Genomic DNA, 17,195 nt, shown 5'->3' with positions numbered 1-17,195 from the left:
GGTTCAAAATTGAGTTGATTTATCGGTTAAGAGTACTAATTTTGAATCGATGTGTTTCAAGTTGTATCCAACTATCAGACGCGTCCAAAGAACAGTCGGTTAGATGTTTTCATCGAAAACACCATAACACTGTTGCCTTTTTAAGAAATCAAACTGTTCTATTTCTATGTCAAATGCGCGGATTGACAATGGTCAGCATCATACAGACTACAGAGTACTTAGTGACTCCCGCGTTGGCCTCCTGTAAACATTTCTATCAAGTCTTGTACAAAACCGCCCCATTGTACCAGAAGTCTAAATACACACTGTACCTTGTAACTCTCCCACTGACACTGTCTAGCCGGATTTTCTACGCAGCCCGAATGACCTTGGTCGAGTCTAATGCCCATACCTTAAATATCTTCAATGTAAAATGAACATGTAATCAACCACAGATAAATACCACTCTGTTGGAAAAATACCTTTTTTAATATGAAACTCGAATCGTCACATCCTGAAGACTTGACATAACTTATACAAACTAGACATCACAGGTTGAAGAAACCCTATGACATCCAGCAAAACCACCACAAGAACAGCTCTTTTAAATAGCCTTACCCGAGTATTTTGGCCTTGTGGGACGAACGAATGCCAAACATCAGTTCCTAAAACCATTTTCAAAATATGAACTTCTACTATATAAAGCGGGTAAGCCGGGCATAATATAACCATACCACGATGCTCGCTTAGGATATACTTTTGGGGATTTACAGGTTTGTGATCTCTTGGGTTTTCTCCTAGTTAAGTCGTCCATAACTTCCTTGCAAACAAGCTAAGTTGATGCCTTTTGCCGGTATGCCAATCTCTGAAATCAGGAAAAACAAAAAAAACACGTAGAAAAGATGAGATAACCATGGGAGATATTTAAAATACGCGGTGCATCATCTCGTGTTGAGAGTTGAATCTACAGTAGTGTTGTATGGTTTGGGAATTGATGTAGTACTGGAAACGGGTTCAAGTTAGTAAAACGCTATGACATTGAAATATAAAGCACTATGTCGAGATGGATTCATTTGAAAAATCGGTCAACCAAACCTGAAACCATACAAGATACAGCCATGCTCTAGAATCCATGAAAACATACCAAATGGCCTTGATTAAAATTGCAGGAGGCTCTAAGTCCAGCCAATGTTTCTTCTGAATCCAACACTTGCAAATCATCTATGCACGCCTCCAATGCACATAAACTCGATACTTGACCTTGCACGGGTGCGAAAGTGCTCGATTTAGAGGAGGGGCCTCTAGCTGCCAAGATTTCCAATCTCTCAGGTGCCAATGACGTCTGAACAGCAATAAACTGCGAGAGTGAACACATTAGAGGCTATTACGGAGTATTACAAGGAATGAAGAAGATACAGCATGCAGTGGTGAAAATAAGTAACTAAAAGTCGAGATGAAACTACATACTTGGCATAATTGTTCGACAGAAAGAGTTGGCCTGCTGCATAAGAAGGAATGATGTAGAGCAGATGGTTTCTGCTGATCGAGAGGAATGAGAACCACTTGAATTTCCAGCTGCAAAAAGAGAAATCAGTTTCAGAAACCAACCCTACCTTACCTAGTACTCCATCTATCTCAAAGTTATTATCCGCAGTTTGACTTTGGTCGTGAAGTGTTTCCAACTTTGACCGTTAATTTCTCCAAATTGCTGTCGAGATAAAATGTAGAAGTTGAATGGATCGATTTATCAAAACAAATACTCCGTATATTCATATTTTGATTAGAAAAGGTAGCTACTTATGTATCTACAGTATATACTATCAGAACAATTTAAATACTTGCGAGTATATAATACTCGTATGAAAGTTGAAATATGAGTAGTAATTGAGACCTATAAACACCACCACCACCACCACCACTCTATTCCCAAAATGATTTGAAGTCGGCTGGTCAGGCCGCCTACTAGTATGAACAATAGCATGGAAGTATTAGTATAACATTATAACATAAAACAATGAAAGGAACTACAAAAACATAGGATCAACTATAACACTACCCTGGTGGGTTAAAAGGAATTACAAAAAAGATTAGATTACCTCACTGTCATTCTCATGCAAGTTCCGGAGATGGTCACCAAGCTTTGTAAGGCGGTTGCGAGAATGTTTACCATTATTATATCTGAAGTTGCTCCTTAAGCCACCTTTACCCCATGCCAACATTTCTGAGCATCCAGCCAACCCTACAGATGCAAGTAAGGGTTCCTTGTGAGCCTCTTGATCATGCTCATTGTCACCTCCATCTCCACTAGCACTTGCTGGTGATGCCTGGCCTATCCACCGCTTCGACCATCGAGATCTAGCCTTGGTGCAATGCTCATCTTTGGAAGATGAATATTTGCCACCATCATGACCATGAGTGTCTACCTCGTCCTCATCCCTATCACAAAACATACATGAGACAGTCTTACATGTGACACGAATCCATAACCATATAATTTAGTGAGGAATGCACAAGTATGTGGATCGGTCTCACATATGAGGTCGTCTCATGCAAGAGTCACTACAGACCTATAGTTTCTTCTCCTTCGATATGTAATCTGTGACCTTTTCCGCTTCTTGGTCAGTGCCTCTGTCTGCCGTTGCAATGTTTGGGCAATTGAAGCTTGAATCTGCCCAGAAGATATCAGATTTAATAGCTTGTCGTGTTGGAATTAGAATGTTACCAATAAAATCTAACAAACATAGCCTCACTTGCTTATTTCGAGCCTCTTCATCTTCTTGAAACGACAGCTCCTGTGACCAAAAAAATTGTTTAATGGATCGATTAATGATGCGTTCTTTACAAAATTGTAATTCTAATCATGGTGTTTCAAGCGATATTTTATATTAGAGAAGTATACCTCTTCTTCATATTGGTCAATATCTGGAAATATAGCTGCAATTAGTGCATCAAAATTTGCATCATCTCTTAGAGACCTTCGACTAGGACAATGCGTGCGGCAAGCAGGACATTCCTTGTTGCTGTTTATTGATTTTAAAGATATTGTTAACTCAATAGCATGCTACTTATCTTGTCACAAAAGGAACAGCATTCATCAGAGAAGATCTGAAGGCCAAACTAAGTTCTAACGCTCAAAGTGGCCAGAGCCTGTGAGGATGACGTGAAGAAAATAGCCTCATGCACTGTTTTTGCAAACAAACTTGTACTTTCTGAAATAAATTGTGTGCAAAAATATCCTCCCTACAATTTGCACCTAGGCGCGTCTGAAGCGCTCTTTTAAGAAAAAATCGTACTGTTAAGAGTAATTTTTAAAAATAAAGTGTGTATAGAAGGGAAAACAAATTTCTCAATACCCCATTCGTATGGACTTGTCAATGCATTCTCTGCAGAAGCGATGAAGACATTCCATAACAGTTCTTGTTTTTCGGATGATCCCTGCCACGTGTACCAGAGAAACTTAAAAACAGGGAATAAAACAAAAAAAAAAAAGGCTCTAATTCCTAGCAGACATTACATAATAGTTTCTGATGTAAGTTTCAGGGAAAGGACAACCTAAATGTGAGAACAAAAAAAAAATGAAGCCCGCGACAAAGCAAATGAATTTCGGAATTGAACACAAAGAACAGTAGATGCTGAAAATGGGATTCTGGACTAATATCAAAGATTTATACTTTAGAATAGTTGTATTCACAAACCAATGCCCACCCTGAACTATGGGGGCAAAAAATGCAAGAGACAAAAAAAAAGTTAACAGAATGCTATTGTCAATCCAATCTACTGCAAAATCAAAATTGAATCGTGAAATTAGTCTCTAAATAACTGAAGTGTCGTGAGAAAGGAACATTCAAACAGCGGGATAACGGCTATAATCATCACATTCTTAACAATCTTTTTGTCAATCATACAACCATTGATCACGAGTTCAACTGGGAACCAGCTTGTGTTTGAAAATTCATCATTAATCTACACAATTTAGTATGATTTCCATTGCACTTTGATTAACAGACACGATTCTAGATGTGACAAACACAAGATGAACTGCTTTCCAAGATCACCTATTATTCCTAGTGAAAGCCCAAGGCCACTTTTTCTCCAATTAGTCCATTGATCATTAACACAGTACCACCACAAACAGGCTCCCTCTACACCCAAAAAAAAAAAACAGTTTTATCTTTTGTACAAGAGTTTTTGAACCTCAAAGCCTCGATAGACGGGTTTCTTTGGGCATAGATAGTCCAGGGCCAGGGTGATTTAGATGTAACCTTCCAAAAAAATGAATAGTAAGACAGCAAACAGCAATGCATCATAGAAACACCTTCAACATAAAGGTTCCATATTTCTCAGCATTCTTGTTGGTTACACTTCTGTTTTATGTGCCAGAACGGGGGCCTACTTTGAAATTCTCCGTCAAATACAGCTGCGCTAGAATCCTACTCTAAAATGTCCCGAAAATGTCAATGCAACATAAGCTGGAGAAACGCCACTTATAACTACAGACAGCTAGAGAAAAAGACATCTGAGCCATACCAAGACAAATCGGACATTGTACTTCTTTGCGTATATCCGACAAGCTCACAAGAACGAATCTGCCATGAAACAAATAAGAGCATTACTAGACGCATATTCGCCACTTAATAAGATTTGCTCAATATGCTCCAAATCTAGCTCATTGCAGCTAGACGATTTACAAATCCGAAAGTATATTAGCTGCAAGCTTGCAACATATTACAGCAATGTTTGCTAAAAACTGCACAATTCACTAACCATCCTAACTTCATCCATAATTACACACCATATAAAAGAGAAAGTAGCAAGCGAATAACGTACTCGTCCTCCGTGTAGTTCTCATCGTCATCGCTGCAGCTTAATTGACTTATAATTTTATCTGAATTTTAACACCAAAGAGACAAAAATGTCACAAATTCTGACAATCTAAATCAAAACCCACACCAAAAAACGGAAAATAAAAACTCGAGAAACATTTGGGTGGGTTAACAGTGGCGGAGCCAGAATTTATCGTCACAAAGGAAACTATTAACAAACCAAAGCTAAAATTTAAAAAATTGGATATTTTAACTAAATTCTACTCCCTCCTTCCCAACCATTAAACTACTCCCTCTATCCCGGACAATTGTTGTCTTTTGGTTTTGGCACAAAAACCAAGAAAAGAGGAAGGGTCAGTTACTAAATGAACAAATTGAGTGTAAATGATCAAATTACTCATCAAATTCATTCTTTAAATAGTAAGGACAACATTTGACCGAGACACGCCAATATGGAAAAGTACAACAAATGATCGGGACAGAGGGAGTATTAGAAAGACGACCGCTCCTGCTAGTCTCCTCAGACCTCAGTTCTTCCGTCTCCATCATTAGTTTACCTTTGATTAAAATACTTCTCGTAAAGGTAAACAAATGACTGAGGCGGGACGAGTATAAACATTAAACAAAAATAAAAAAAAAATGAAAAAATAGGAAATGAAAATTGACCTCCATTGGAATCAAGTGTGTTATTGTTGTTTTCATCAGGGTCATCTGAAAGACGAATAGATCTAAAAAGACGGAATAAGAGTTTCCCAACATCCTCAGTAGAAATAAACGTATTATTATCAACAACTAGTTCATTAACATCATCCTTGTTTTCATCTTCTTCTTCTTCTTCGTCTCCGTCTCCGTCATTATTTTCAACAACTTGGTCATTAACATCATCCTTGTTTTCATCTTCTTCTTCTTCTTCTCCGTCTCCGTCTCCGTCTTCGTCTTCGGGTTCGTCATTCTCCTCGTTAATAGTTTCTTCAAGGTGAAGGTGGTGATTTGGGGAATTGGGTAGTTGTACGAGGTCTTCGTTTTCCTCCACCTCGCTAAAGTTTACCTTCACTGGTGGCATTGTCGAATTTTGCGGCAGCGACGGCGGTGGCGACGGTGGTGGTTGAGTTTTGAGTGTGTTGGGGTGCGTTTTTCAGGGAGTAGCAATTGTACTACTCGTACCGTTTTTCCGAACACTATATATATGCGGTTGTACTTACCCTGGCATATTATTAAGATCGGATCCTCCGTTTTAAATAAGAACTAGTTTTATACCTGTGCAAAATTGCAGGGAATTAGATGTTTAATTACTTAAATTTGAAATTGAAATATACTCTGTATCTATATATACTATTAAAAGGGTAAACCTTAAAAGCCACGTAGACAATGCCACATCATATTACTAAATGCCACCTTGGATTACTAAAATTCCACGTCATCAATCCTCTATTCCTCCATGTAGTATGACGTGTTTAATTAAGAGGGTAATTCATGTTCGTATAACGATCCATTTAAAACGATACACAAATTAAAAAATATTTACATAAAAAATAAATTAGCATAACAAACATTAAATTTTGGCCTTTTTAATTTCTAGATAAATTAAAAAAAATTAAGAATCAAAATTTATACTAAATTTTAAATTTCTACGTTTATTCTTAGAATATTTTAAGTAACAAATAAATATCACATTATTCTAATTTTACGCCGTTTATGAAATTATAAAAAAATTGTAAATATTAAGGGCAAATAATAACATACTTAACATTAAACATTGACATTTTAATTTTTAAAACTACAATTGGTTAAACGAAAAATAAAATTTACATCACTCTAATTTTAAATTATTTATATTTGCAACTCCTTAAATATTATTGCAATAAACTTGCTAAATTTCATTAAATTAAATACATATGTAAATCTATAAATATGATTTATAAATAAAAGGGAAGACAAAATATCTACCGTTTTTTAGTTGGTAAGATAACTCCCTAAACAATTCTCATGCAATGTGTATTTTGCAAAAAAAAAAAAAAAAAAAAAAAAAAAAGGTAGACCTTTTATATTTCATTACTCTATATTTATGTCTATATTAAATTTTCCTAATAATGAAAATCTATACAATATAGTTAAAAGCCTACTTAAAGCGTTTAATTTTAATCCGCGTGTAATTTTTCTATTGGTTAATAATAATTCAATTATATTAATTACTTGATTATCTAACTAAAAGTAATCTCTAAATATCATGTGTTACATACTTGTAAAATACAAAAAAATAAAAAAATATTAGTTGCAAACACAAAAACAAATTAATACAAACTCTTTAGTTTCCTCTCATAAATTTGTATCAATCTACCTATTCATTTAGTTTTTATTTCTTTTATTTAATAAATGGTCTTTTGGTTTTTCCTCACAATTATTATACTTTCTATTTATTTCACCATAATTTTTTTTATCTCCCCTTAGTCCACAAAACATTCTTCTCCCCTCAAATAAATTTTTGAAACTAATTAGATAATTAATTATATAAATTTTCTTACATAAATATTATAACAATCCTCTTTTTCATTTTTATCCAAAAAGTTGGTAGGTAAAGTATTCATATATAACCAATTGAATTATTTAAATTTTTTATTGTTATTATGTTTGAATTAATTAAGAGTTAGAATCATATTTAATTATTATTTCTGTGTAATTTTTCTATTGATTAATAATAATTCAGTTATATTAATTACTTGATTATCTAACTAAAAGTAATCTCTAAATACCATGTGTTACATACTTATAAAATACAAACAAAATAACAAATATTAGTTGCAAATACAAAAAACAAATTAATACAAACTCTTTATTTTCCTCTCATAAATTTGGTATCAATCTACCTATTCATTTAATTTTTATTTCTTCTATTTAATAAATGGTCTTTTGGTTTTTCCTCATAATTATTATACTTTGTATTTATTTCACCATAATTTTTTATCTCCCCATTAGTTCAAAAAACATTCTTCTTCTCCCAAATAAATTCTAGAAATTAATTAGATAATTAATTACAAAAAATTTCTTATATAAATATTACAACAATCCTATTTTTCATTTTCATCCAAAAAGTTGGTGGTTAAAGTATTCATATATAACCAATTTAATTATTTAACTTTTTTTATTCTTATTATGTTTTGAATTAATTAAGAGTTAGAATCATATTTAATTATTATTGTTGTATTTGTATTAAAATTGCAGGAGGATGACATACTCGCATATTAAAAACATTGCATGAAATCTGGAAATAATGGTTATGGAACTTCTTTGCAATTATCTTTTGACTTGAATATATTTTTCATTTTTATTGAGTTTTCTTTTTTTATTATTATTATGGTATATGCGAAATATCAAATTTTAGTATGAATATCTAATTATTGGTGACATGTTACATTATATATTCCAACCCTTAGAATATTAATTAACAAATTTAATAAATTGTACTAAATTGTCTTACATCCTTTAGTGCACTTTATTAGTTTTCCGTGTACTCTTCAACTTGTATTTTGTCAATCAGGTTATAAATCAAACATCTTCGTCAACAAACAGATTATAAATCAAATGTCTTAATGGAAGTGTTCAAGTTATATGCTCCAAGGAATAAATTGGATCTTTTAATGTGGATCAAGGTAAATATTTTGCATGGTTTTTGATTGGAGTCCCGATGATCATTCTTCAATTCATTGTTTCAACTTTGAATGCTTTCAAGCCTTTAAATCATTTTTTGTTTTTCATCAAATATTTTCTTCTAACACTCCCAATATTTCTTCGAGAAATGTTTATTTTTTTTGTAATGATTTGTATATATTGTTCTTTTCTCATATTCAATTGTTAAGAATATTTTTTAATTATCACCCCACTTCTCTTTTTTGTCTATTTTTATATTATCAACTCTTTTTCTTTAATTTCTACTTTGGGACGTGCTTTTTACCAAATGCTTCTTATAACTTTTTTAAAAATTACAAAATAAATGTCATCGTTTAAGGGTAAAATTCTCACATTACTCCACCAATTGCAAACTTTTTCATAATCTTAATTATTGCACACAAGCAAATGAGGTGATAATTAAAAAAATGGAAGTAAAATAATACAAATTGTGCATCCTTATTTCTTTGGAATTCATTGGGATAGGCGTTAAAACTTCTCACATCAAAGTTCACCAACAACAAGAGATACATTTTCTCGTGTATCCTCCCAAAAATTGCTCAAATAAAATTTATTTTAAAAAATATTGAATGCGTATTTATTCTAAAATTTTATTTGTATAAGTCACATGTCATCAACTCCTTGCTAATAATTTATGTATATCACTTAAGTCTTTCGTTATACAAAAATCATTTCAATAATATTTTTCTCAATACGTTGGAAATCAATTGAATTTACAAGGACGATGTTGCAAGACCGACAAATCGACAAGAATTATAAATGTATTATTTGTTGAAAAAGTTTAACAAACTCCTTTGCATTTAAGAAAATAAACTTGTAATTTTAGCCTAATTAGTAAGATAAACATAAGTTGTATTTTAACAGAACGCTTTCTACGCATTATTCATATCGTCTCTAATTGACTAAAGACAATATGTAAAATTCAGTTATAAAATATCATTATTATCCATTCATTTATATGTTTTACATTTTTACTTTATTTTACATTTCTTTTTTCATTAGAATACATTAGGTAATAAGGAATAGAATTAGATGTTCAAGTGTCCAACCTTTTGTTTCTTTGCCGGATAAAAATGGGACCAAGGTTCTTAAAACGCACCAAAACAACACTAAAAACAATATATCAAGTACTAGAATACCAAAAGCCGTCAATGTTGAGTGAACTGAATAACCAACTTGACAAAGTCAAGCGCCCTCGAAATCCAGAGACAATCCAAACACCGTAAAAAAAAGCAGGGAACAAAAACAGAAAGGGGAACGACAGTGATTAACACAACAAGACAACAATCAGTAAAAAGACAAAGACAATGAGGACCGTAGCAAAATAAGAGTAGTTTGCAAACTTAATATTCCACCGTTTGAATGCAATTTTACGTTTTTCCATAATTTGTGTTGACTTTTGCTTCTAGGCTTTGAGAATAAGTTGTTTAAAGTGCTCTGATGAAACACAAGACAATACGATTTTCCATTTAATCTATATGCAATACCAGCCTTCGAAATCAGAGAATGGACACTCGTATGTTTTTTAAAATGAGGGATTCATGGGTTTTGGTGTCATTGTTCAATAAAGAGAGTGTGATTTCCAACAAGCTCCAACTATTCTAATATAATAAATTCCCAAACTCCCTTAGATATAATATATCTTATACTCAGGATCTGTGGCAGGACCCTCTTTATTGCCTTACTTAGGTATCCTACCAACATATCTTCAAGATAATAAGCAAGAAGACAAACAACCGAAATAACGCATTCATGAACGATACCGCAAAAATAAAAGAACAAAAACAATAAAACCCGTGATTTTCACGGGTCACAAAACTAGTTAAGTTGTTAAAACTCTTATACAAATATATCGAGAGAAATGTACACAAAATGGTGATTTAATCATTTGTATATAAATGAAATAATAATCAATTTAATTTGTAGAAATTAAAGTTTAATCAATATCATTTGTAAAAATTAATGTTGGAAACGTATATCAATTGCTTGAAAAAACACAACGGAGTACATAAAATTGAAACGATTTTAGTGGGTGGGACCTACCTAATTTTTTCCTTAATTTATGTCCGTCAATTACAATTCTCTAAATAACTTAGCTTTTATATATATAAGATTTGTGTAAATAGTAAGCCTCTTTTAAGATGGTATGTCTCCTCTAAGTCGGATTAAAAAGTGTCGTCTTAAATGAGAATGAGAATTTGTGATAATTGCAAATTACTCAATTTTATAGGAATTTATGAACTTTAATGTGCTAATTACTAAACACTTTAATTATTTCTGTTAATTAAAATATGTTGGTTAAATTTTTAAATAAGATAAGTTATTTTATTTATTCAGATTTTACAATTTGTTTATGCTAAGACGCCTAAGAGGAATACGTTAATTACCAAATAAGGCCAAAATGTAGGAATAGAAAATCATAAAGTATAAGCGTCTAGAGATGTCGAATGTCGAACAGTGATCCAAAGTAAAAACACGATACTCGGGGGCAAGATTTTAGTGTTAGCGTGTTACTCCAGCTCATTTAAGTAATTAGGGAAAAAAAAAGAACAGTTTGAAAATAAAAAAAGGTTAGGGAGTGTTTGGTAAACGTCATATTGGCCAATTTTTAGCATATTTAAGAGTTTTAACATGTTTAACCAGTTAATATGCTAATTTTAGTGTTTGGTAAACAACATATTTGAGGTCAATATGCTGTTTTACAATAATATGTTGCTTATTCCAGCATGATAACACCATTTCAACCCCTATATTTTGATGTCCCGGACCCATTTTGTCATGATAAATCAAGCATTATGAACTCATTTAGTTAGTATTAGCCTAGTCCGAGTTCTTTTCCCTCATGCTTAGTGTAAGACCTCTTTTGAGCATTTTTCCCGTACTTATGAACCCTTTTGTAGGTACCATGCTCGAAAATGTAAGAGGGACGGAACTTGGAGCGGAATTTACTCGAAGAATGGAAGCAACTAGGAGGAATTACAACCGAGGGAGTTAACTTCACCGTAGGGCACAACTTTACCCGACCAGGGCACAACTTTACCCGTAGGGTACCCATCAAGTTTTTGGCGTTTCGGCTTTTTTTTCAGCCCATTTTGACTTTTTACCCGAGAGGGTACAATTGTACCCGCCCGGGTATAATTGTACCCGATCAGGGCATAATTGTACCCTCCTGGGTACAATTTACTCCTCGGCCAGTTTTTCGTCTTCTTCTTCTTGTACTCTCACCTAACTTTTTGGAGGCATATATATACTTGATTTCCCAGAAAATTAGGGATCCAATCCTAGTTTTGAGAGAGAATTTGTAAGGTTAAGAAAGAGAGACTCAAATCTTTTGTAACTTGGCAAACATTCTTCATAAATCAAAAAATTATTATTATTGTTCTTATCTTGTTCTTCCTTATTGTTCATCCTTTCAATAGTTGGTATTACTTCTTTCCTTTTTCTCTTTTCTCCCTTGTTCTTCAATTGTTTTCCATTGTTGTTTGTTGTTGTTAGATTTCTTTTTGTTGGAATTTGTTGAGACTTGTTGTTTGTTGATAGCTTAGTTAAATTTGCATCTTTGTTGTTTGATTGTTGTTGTTTTCACCATTGTTCATCTTTTCCTTGTTCATCTTTTCATTATTTCTCTCTCCTTTGTTCTTCTTGGGATAGTTGTCCTCAAAGACTTAATCTTTGAGTTGATTGTGTTAAAGATTGTGTCTTTTTGTTTGTCCACCCTTGCTATTAGATTAAAACCATCTTTCTTCCTAATTATTGTTGGGTTGTTATATATTTAAAGGTAGGATTCATCTTATCACCATGTTTATGCTTAAAGACTCTATCTTTGTTGTTTTCTTTGCCTTTAGAAACATGATTAGTGAGTAGTCTCCTTCTAGGACTCGGTTTGACCCAATATGGGTAATTTCACTAATTAATCATTATTAGGCTAATTTGTGGGGGAAATTGGTGAGGGTAGCTTAGAGGAATTTGCATGCTTTTGGTTTGGTTTCCGGGTAGTGTTGACTTGTGACCCTCGACCACCAACGGAAGTTGGTTAGGTTGCTAGTTGGATACCCGAAATTCGACCTTGCCACCAACTAAGGTTGAGACCGGAAGGAGAACCGAGGGGAGGGTGCCTCTAGGCTAGTGTTTGAAATCGACCTCCGGAAGGAGGAGTGGGATGACCCGGAATATGATGAGGGCTTAATGACCTCGACCATTTACTTGACCTCCTTGGGAAAATGCATGTTCTTGGGGTTGTCGGGTTTTGAGTTAGGGAGACCGGCTTTCGAACCCGGGAGGGGGGTTAGTCGGAGTAGCTAGTGTCCTAGTGCGAGACCGGAAGGGAGGTTCTAGGCGAATTAGAGCCATCTCCCCCTTACCTTTCTACCCCTTTTGATTAGCCGAGACGATTAGTATGCGGAATTACTTATATTCATGGTCGGACCGAGTTCTAGTCTTTCTCTTTATTTGATCTATCTCCTTTCTTTAGCTTGTTTTTACCTTATCTTGTTGTTTGTCCTTAAATTTGTTAGTTTAGCGTTAGTTTGTTACTACCCTCTTTGTTATCTATCGACTTAGCTAAGCTCAAGAATATAGACAATTAGTAATCACCCCTACTCCTTGTGGATCGACCCTCTAGAGTGTACAACGATAAAATCGTGCACTTGCGAGGTTTAACTTGAGACCATCAAGTTTTTGGCGCCGTTCGGGAGTACGGCTTGATATTAATCGTTTTTGTTCTAGTTTAGACTAAGTCCTTTGTTACTAATCCTTTCTTTCAAGTGCTTAGGTCTTTTGCATGAGTAGGCGACAAAGAAGAGGTCAACCAACATATCCTATTGATCTTGAAATTGAAGCTACGGCAAGAAGACTTAATTCATTAAGAAGAAGGGGTTTTCTAGATATACCACCAATTGAAGAAGCTAATCACCAAGAAGCTACCGAAGTGTTTGAAAATCCTTTTGGGGTTTTAGAAGAAGAGCCTAACACCATGGGTGATCCGGTTCCGATAAGAGACACTATGGCTCCTAAGCACATAGTCAATCCAAGCATTCAAAGGCCACGAATTCAAGCTAATAACTTTGAGATCAAAAATGCCTTGCTCAACCTTGTTCAAGACAACCAATTTGGAGGAGGTCCCTTGGAGAACCCAAATGATCATTTAAATGATTTCCTTGAAAATTGTGATATGTACAAGTCAAATGGGGTTTCCGATGACGCGGTTCGCCTTAGGTTGTTCCCCCGTTCTCTTAGGGGTTCGGCCAAAGATTGGTTGAAGAATTGTGACCCGGATTCCTTCAAGACATGGGATGAGTTGGCTTCGGCATTTTTGAACAAGTATTTCCCACCCTCAAGAACGGCCAAAGTCAAGAGTGAACTACAAAGCTTTACTCAAGAAGAGGATGAGACATTATATGAGGCATGGGAGCGGTACAAGAAGCTCCAACGGTTATGCCCACACCATGGCATCTCCGAGGCCGAGCTAGTGAACAATTTCTACAAAGGGTTGACTCAAGACCTTAGGCTTTCATTGGATGCGGGATCGGGGAAAGGTGCCTTAGACATTTTGGGGCATAAAGCGGCAAAGGAACTAATTGAGGAGATGGCCTCAAGAACTATGGAATGGGGAAGTGATAGGCAAATGAGGAAAGGCAAAAGCAAGGATTCTAATTCGGTTTTGAATGTGGAAGTTAAAGGTATGCTAGATGAACTCACCCAACAAGTTGCTTTGCTAAATTCAAAACCTAAGGGGTCCGATATGAGGCAAGTCTTGTCTTGTGAGTTGTGTGGTGAACAAGGGCATACTCCCATTGGGTGTCCCTTGATTGCACCCCTAGGTGAGGAATGCTATGAGCAAGTAAATGGGATTTGGGAATCAACTAGTGCAAGGCAAGGGTTCAACAATAATAACAACAACCAATTTGTCAATGGAAAAAGAACTCACCCTTTCTTATCTTATGCTTCACAAAACATTCAAAATCCCACAACTTCCCAACCTCAACAACAACCAAGGTTCAATCAAAACTCTCAATTCCAAAGACAAATCCCACCCGGATTCCAAGGAAAACAATTCATCACCCAAAACCAACAACCATTTGGAGGTTTCAAGGGGCAAAATTTCAATCAACAACAAACCCAAAATTTCCAACCACAAAACCAAAACTTCCAAACCCCTCAAAAACCATCTTGGGAACAAGCTTTTGAACAATTGGTCATTGCAAATCAAAAATCCGACTCAAAGCTTGATAACCACATTGCCTCACAAAGCCGGGTGAATGATGAAATACGGGCATCACAAAAGGCTACGGAAACTCATGTGGCCCAAATTTCTCAACAATTGAGTCAATTGGCTCAAAATCCGGGGAAGTTTCCGGGTAATACGGTTAACCCAAGGGAGATGAACGCGGTATTTTTGAGGAGTGGGAAGCAATTGGAGGAGGTTGAGAAATCTCCTAAGTGGAAGAGAAAGAGGGTGACTAATGAAGTTGTGAAAGAGCACCCGGTTGAAGTTGTGCAAGAAGATGAAATTGTGGTGGAAAAGTCTAAGGAGGTGGAGATGGTTGATCCTCCAAAGCAAGATGAGCCTATTGCAACTAAGGCCAAAGAATGTACTCCACCACCAAGGGAGTATGTAGCACCGGTACCCTTTCCACAAAGGCTTGCAAGGCCTAGAATTGAAAAGAAATATGAGAAGTTTGTTGAGATCTTGAAGGGAATGAATGTGACTATTCCTTTCCTTGATATGATTACCGAAATTCCATCTTATGGCAAATTTCTTAAGGAACTTGTCACCTTGAAGAAGAAGAATGGAGAGGTGCAAACCATCAACCTCTCCAAGGAATGTAGTGCTATACTCACCCACACCAACAAGCTTCCTAACAAGCTAGAAGATCCGGGGAGCTTCTCTATCCCTTGTTCAATCCAAGGGGTGGCTATTAAAAGAGCTTTGTGTGATTTGGGGGCTAGTGTGAGCCTCATGCCACTTTCAATCTTCAAGAGGCTTGATTTGGGAGATTTGAAACCTACTAGAGTTTCACTTCAACTTGCCGATCGGTCGGTCAAATTTCCCATTGGTGTGATTGAAGATGTACCCTTGGTAGTTGGGAAGCTTATCATACCATGTGATTTCTTTGTTATGGATATGCCGGAGGATTACAATGTGCCTATTATTTTAGGCCGACCTTGTCTTGCTACCGGTGGAGCTATGATCGATGTAAAGAGTGGCAAGTTGTCTTTATAAGTGGGTGAAGATAGAGTGGAATTTGAACTCCACAAGTCCATGGAAGCTCCTTCTCTAGGTGACACTTGTTGCATTGTTGACATTCTTGAGAATCCCATGGAGGAGCATGACCCAAAAGCTTCCTCTATGGATCCTTTAGAAACTTGTCTTGTTAGTGGGTATGAGGTCGATGACAAAGATGTTGAGACTCTTGCATATGTATGGATGTTGGATTCGGCTCCTATTCATGAACAAGCTCCCAAATTTGAAATGTTGGAAGTCGGTAAGGAGGAGAGTTCCACGCCTCCTCCTACGGTTGAACTTAAACCTCTTCCCTCTTCTTTGAAGTATGAATTTCTAGGAGATAATTCCACTTTTCCCGTCATCATCAATAGTGCACTTGATGACACCCAAACCTCAAAACTCATTTCTTTGCTCAAAAGGTTCAAGGGTGTCCTTGGGTACACTATTGGTGACCTCAAGGGGATTAGTCCCTCTTTGTGTACTCATAAAATTCTTCTTGAAAACGAGGACGCATCCTCAATTGAGCCACAAAGAAGGCTTAATCCCATCATGAAAGAGGTTGTAAGGAAAGAAGTCCTTAAGCTACTTGACGCGGGCATTATCTATCCTATTTCGGATAGTAGGTGGGTAAGCCCGGTTCATGTAGTTCCTAAAAAAGGAGGCATGACGGTAGTGCGAAATGACAAGAATGAATTGATTCCTACAAGGACGGTAACCGGGTGGAGAATGTGCGTGGACTATAGGAAGTTGAACAAATCCACCCGGAAGGATCACTTTCCTTTACCGTTCATGGATCAAATGCTAGAAAGATTAGCTCAACACAACTATTTTTGCTTCTTGGATGGCTATTCGGGATTTTTCCAAATCCCCATCCATCCAAGCGACCAAGAAAAGACCACCTTTACTTGTCCCTTTGGCACCTATGCATATAGGAGGATGCCATTCGGACTATGTAATGCTCCCTCTACCTTTCAAAGAGCTATGATGTCAATTTTCTCCGATTTCATTGAACAAGAAATGGAAGTTTTCATGGATGATTTCTCGGTTGTTGGGAAAAGTTTTGAAAATTGTTTGATGAATTTGGAGAAAGTTTTGAGTAAATGTCAAGAGTCCAACCTTGTACTCAATTGGGAGAAGTGTCATTTCATGGTACAAGAAGGAGTTGTGTTGGGACACATAGTGTCCAACCGAGGAATTGAAGTTGATAAGGCTAAGATAGAGGTCATAGCTAGTCTCCCACCTCCCACCAATGTTAAGGGGGTGAGAAGTTTCCTTGGTCATGCGGGCTTTTATCGCCGCTTCATCAAGGACTTCTCTAAGATCGCGAGACCCTTGACCGAGTTGTTAGCCAAAGATACCCCTTTCTTGTTTTCTAACCGGTGTCTTGATGCTTTTAATAGGTTGAAGGAAGCTTTGACAAGTGCTCCAATTATACAACCTCCGGATTGGAGCTTGCCGTTTGAGTTGATGTGTGATGCGAGCGA

General features: G+C 35.9%; 2 protein-coding genes and 1 non-coding gene across 3 annotated transcripts; 1 reads left to right on the top strand and 2 right to left on the bottom strand.

Moving 5' to 3' along the window:
* Positions 1-447: 447 nt before the first annotated feature.
* Positions 448-6,012, bottom strand: LOC141592919 (putative E3 ubiquitin-protein ligase RING1b). The gene is made up of 11 exons (XM_074413806.1): positions 5,469-6,012; positions 4,807-4,864; positions 4,507-4,565; positions 3,333-3,414; positions 2,879-2,999; positions 2,730-2,771; positions 2,547-2,647; positions 2,076-2,415; positions 1,447-1,554; positions 1,124-1,336; positions 448-844 (listed from the first exon to the last, which is right to left on the bottom strand). The coding sequence occupies exons 1-11, from the start codon at positions 5,863-5,865 to the stop codon at positions 812-814; spliced, it is 1,554 nt and encodes a 517-aa protein (XP_074269907.1). The 5' UTR covers positions 5,866-6,012; the 3' UTR covers positions 448-811.
* Positions 6,013-13,458: 7,446 nt separating this feature from the next.
* On the top strand, positions 13,459-15,708 carry LOC141590688 (uncharacterized). Its single transcript, XM_074411257.1, has 3 exons — positions 13,459-14,231; positions 14,736-15,108; positions 15,181-15,708. Exons 1-3 carry the CDS (start codon positions 13,459-13,461, stop codon positions 15,706-15,708), a joined length of 1,674 nt encoding a protein of 557 aa, XP_074267358.1.
* On the bottom strand, positions 13,831-13,937 carry LOC141593886 (small nucleolar RNA R71). Its single transcript, XR_012521942.1, has one exon. It is a non-coding gene; the product is annotated as a small nucleolar RNA R71 (small nucleolar RNA).
* Positions 15,709-17,195: the final 1,487 nt, after the last annotated feature.

Source organism: Silene latifolia, chromosome 7, assembly GCF_048544455.1.
Source record: "Silene latifolia isolate original U9 population chromosome 7, ASM4854445v1, whole genome shotgun sequence".
NCBI classification, from domain to species: domain Eukaryota; kingdom Viridiplantae; phylum Streptophyta; class Magnoliopsida; order Caryophyllales; family Caryophyllaceae; genus Silene; species Silene latifolia.
Note: the sequence above shows the minus strand (reverse complement) of the source record. Positions and strands in the feature narration are given on the sequence as shown.

Coding starts and splice junctions, on each gene's coding strand:
- LOC141592919 (XM_074413806.1), bottom strand. CDS start 5,865: ATGCCACCAGTGAAGGTAAACTTTAGCGAGGTGGAGGAAAACGAAGAC. Junction 4,566..4,806: donor GAGAACTACACGGAGGACGA/GTACGTTATTCG, acceptor GTTTCATGGCAG/ATTCGTTCTTGTGAGCTTGT. Junction 1,337..1,446: donor CTGTCGAACAATTATGCCAA/GTATGTAGTTTC, acceptor TCACTCTCGCAG/TTTATTGCTGTTCAGACGTC.
- LOC141590688 (XM_074411257.1), top strand. CDS start 13,459: ATGGGTGATCCGGTTCCGATAAGAGACACTATGGCTCCTAAGCACATA. Junction 14,232..14,735: donor CCTAAGGGGTCCGATATGAG/GCAAGTCTTGTC, acceptor TGCCTCACAAAG/CCGGGTGAATGATGAAATAC. Junction 15,109..15,180: donor CAAGGGAGTATGTAGCACCG/GTACCCTTTCCA, acceptor GAGATCTTGAAG/GGAATGAATGTGACTATTCC.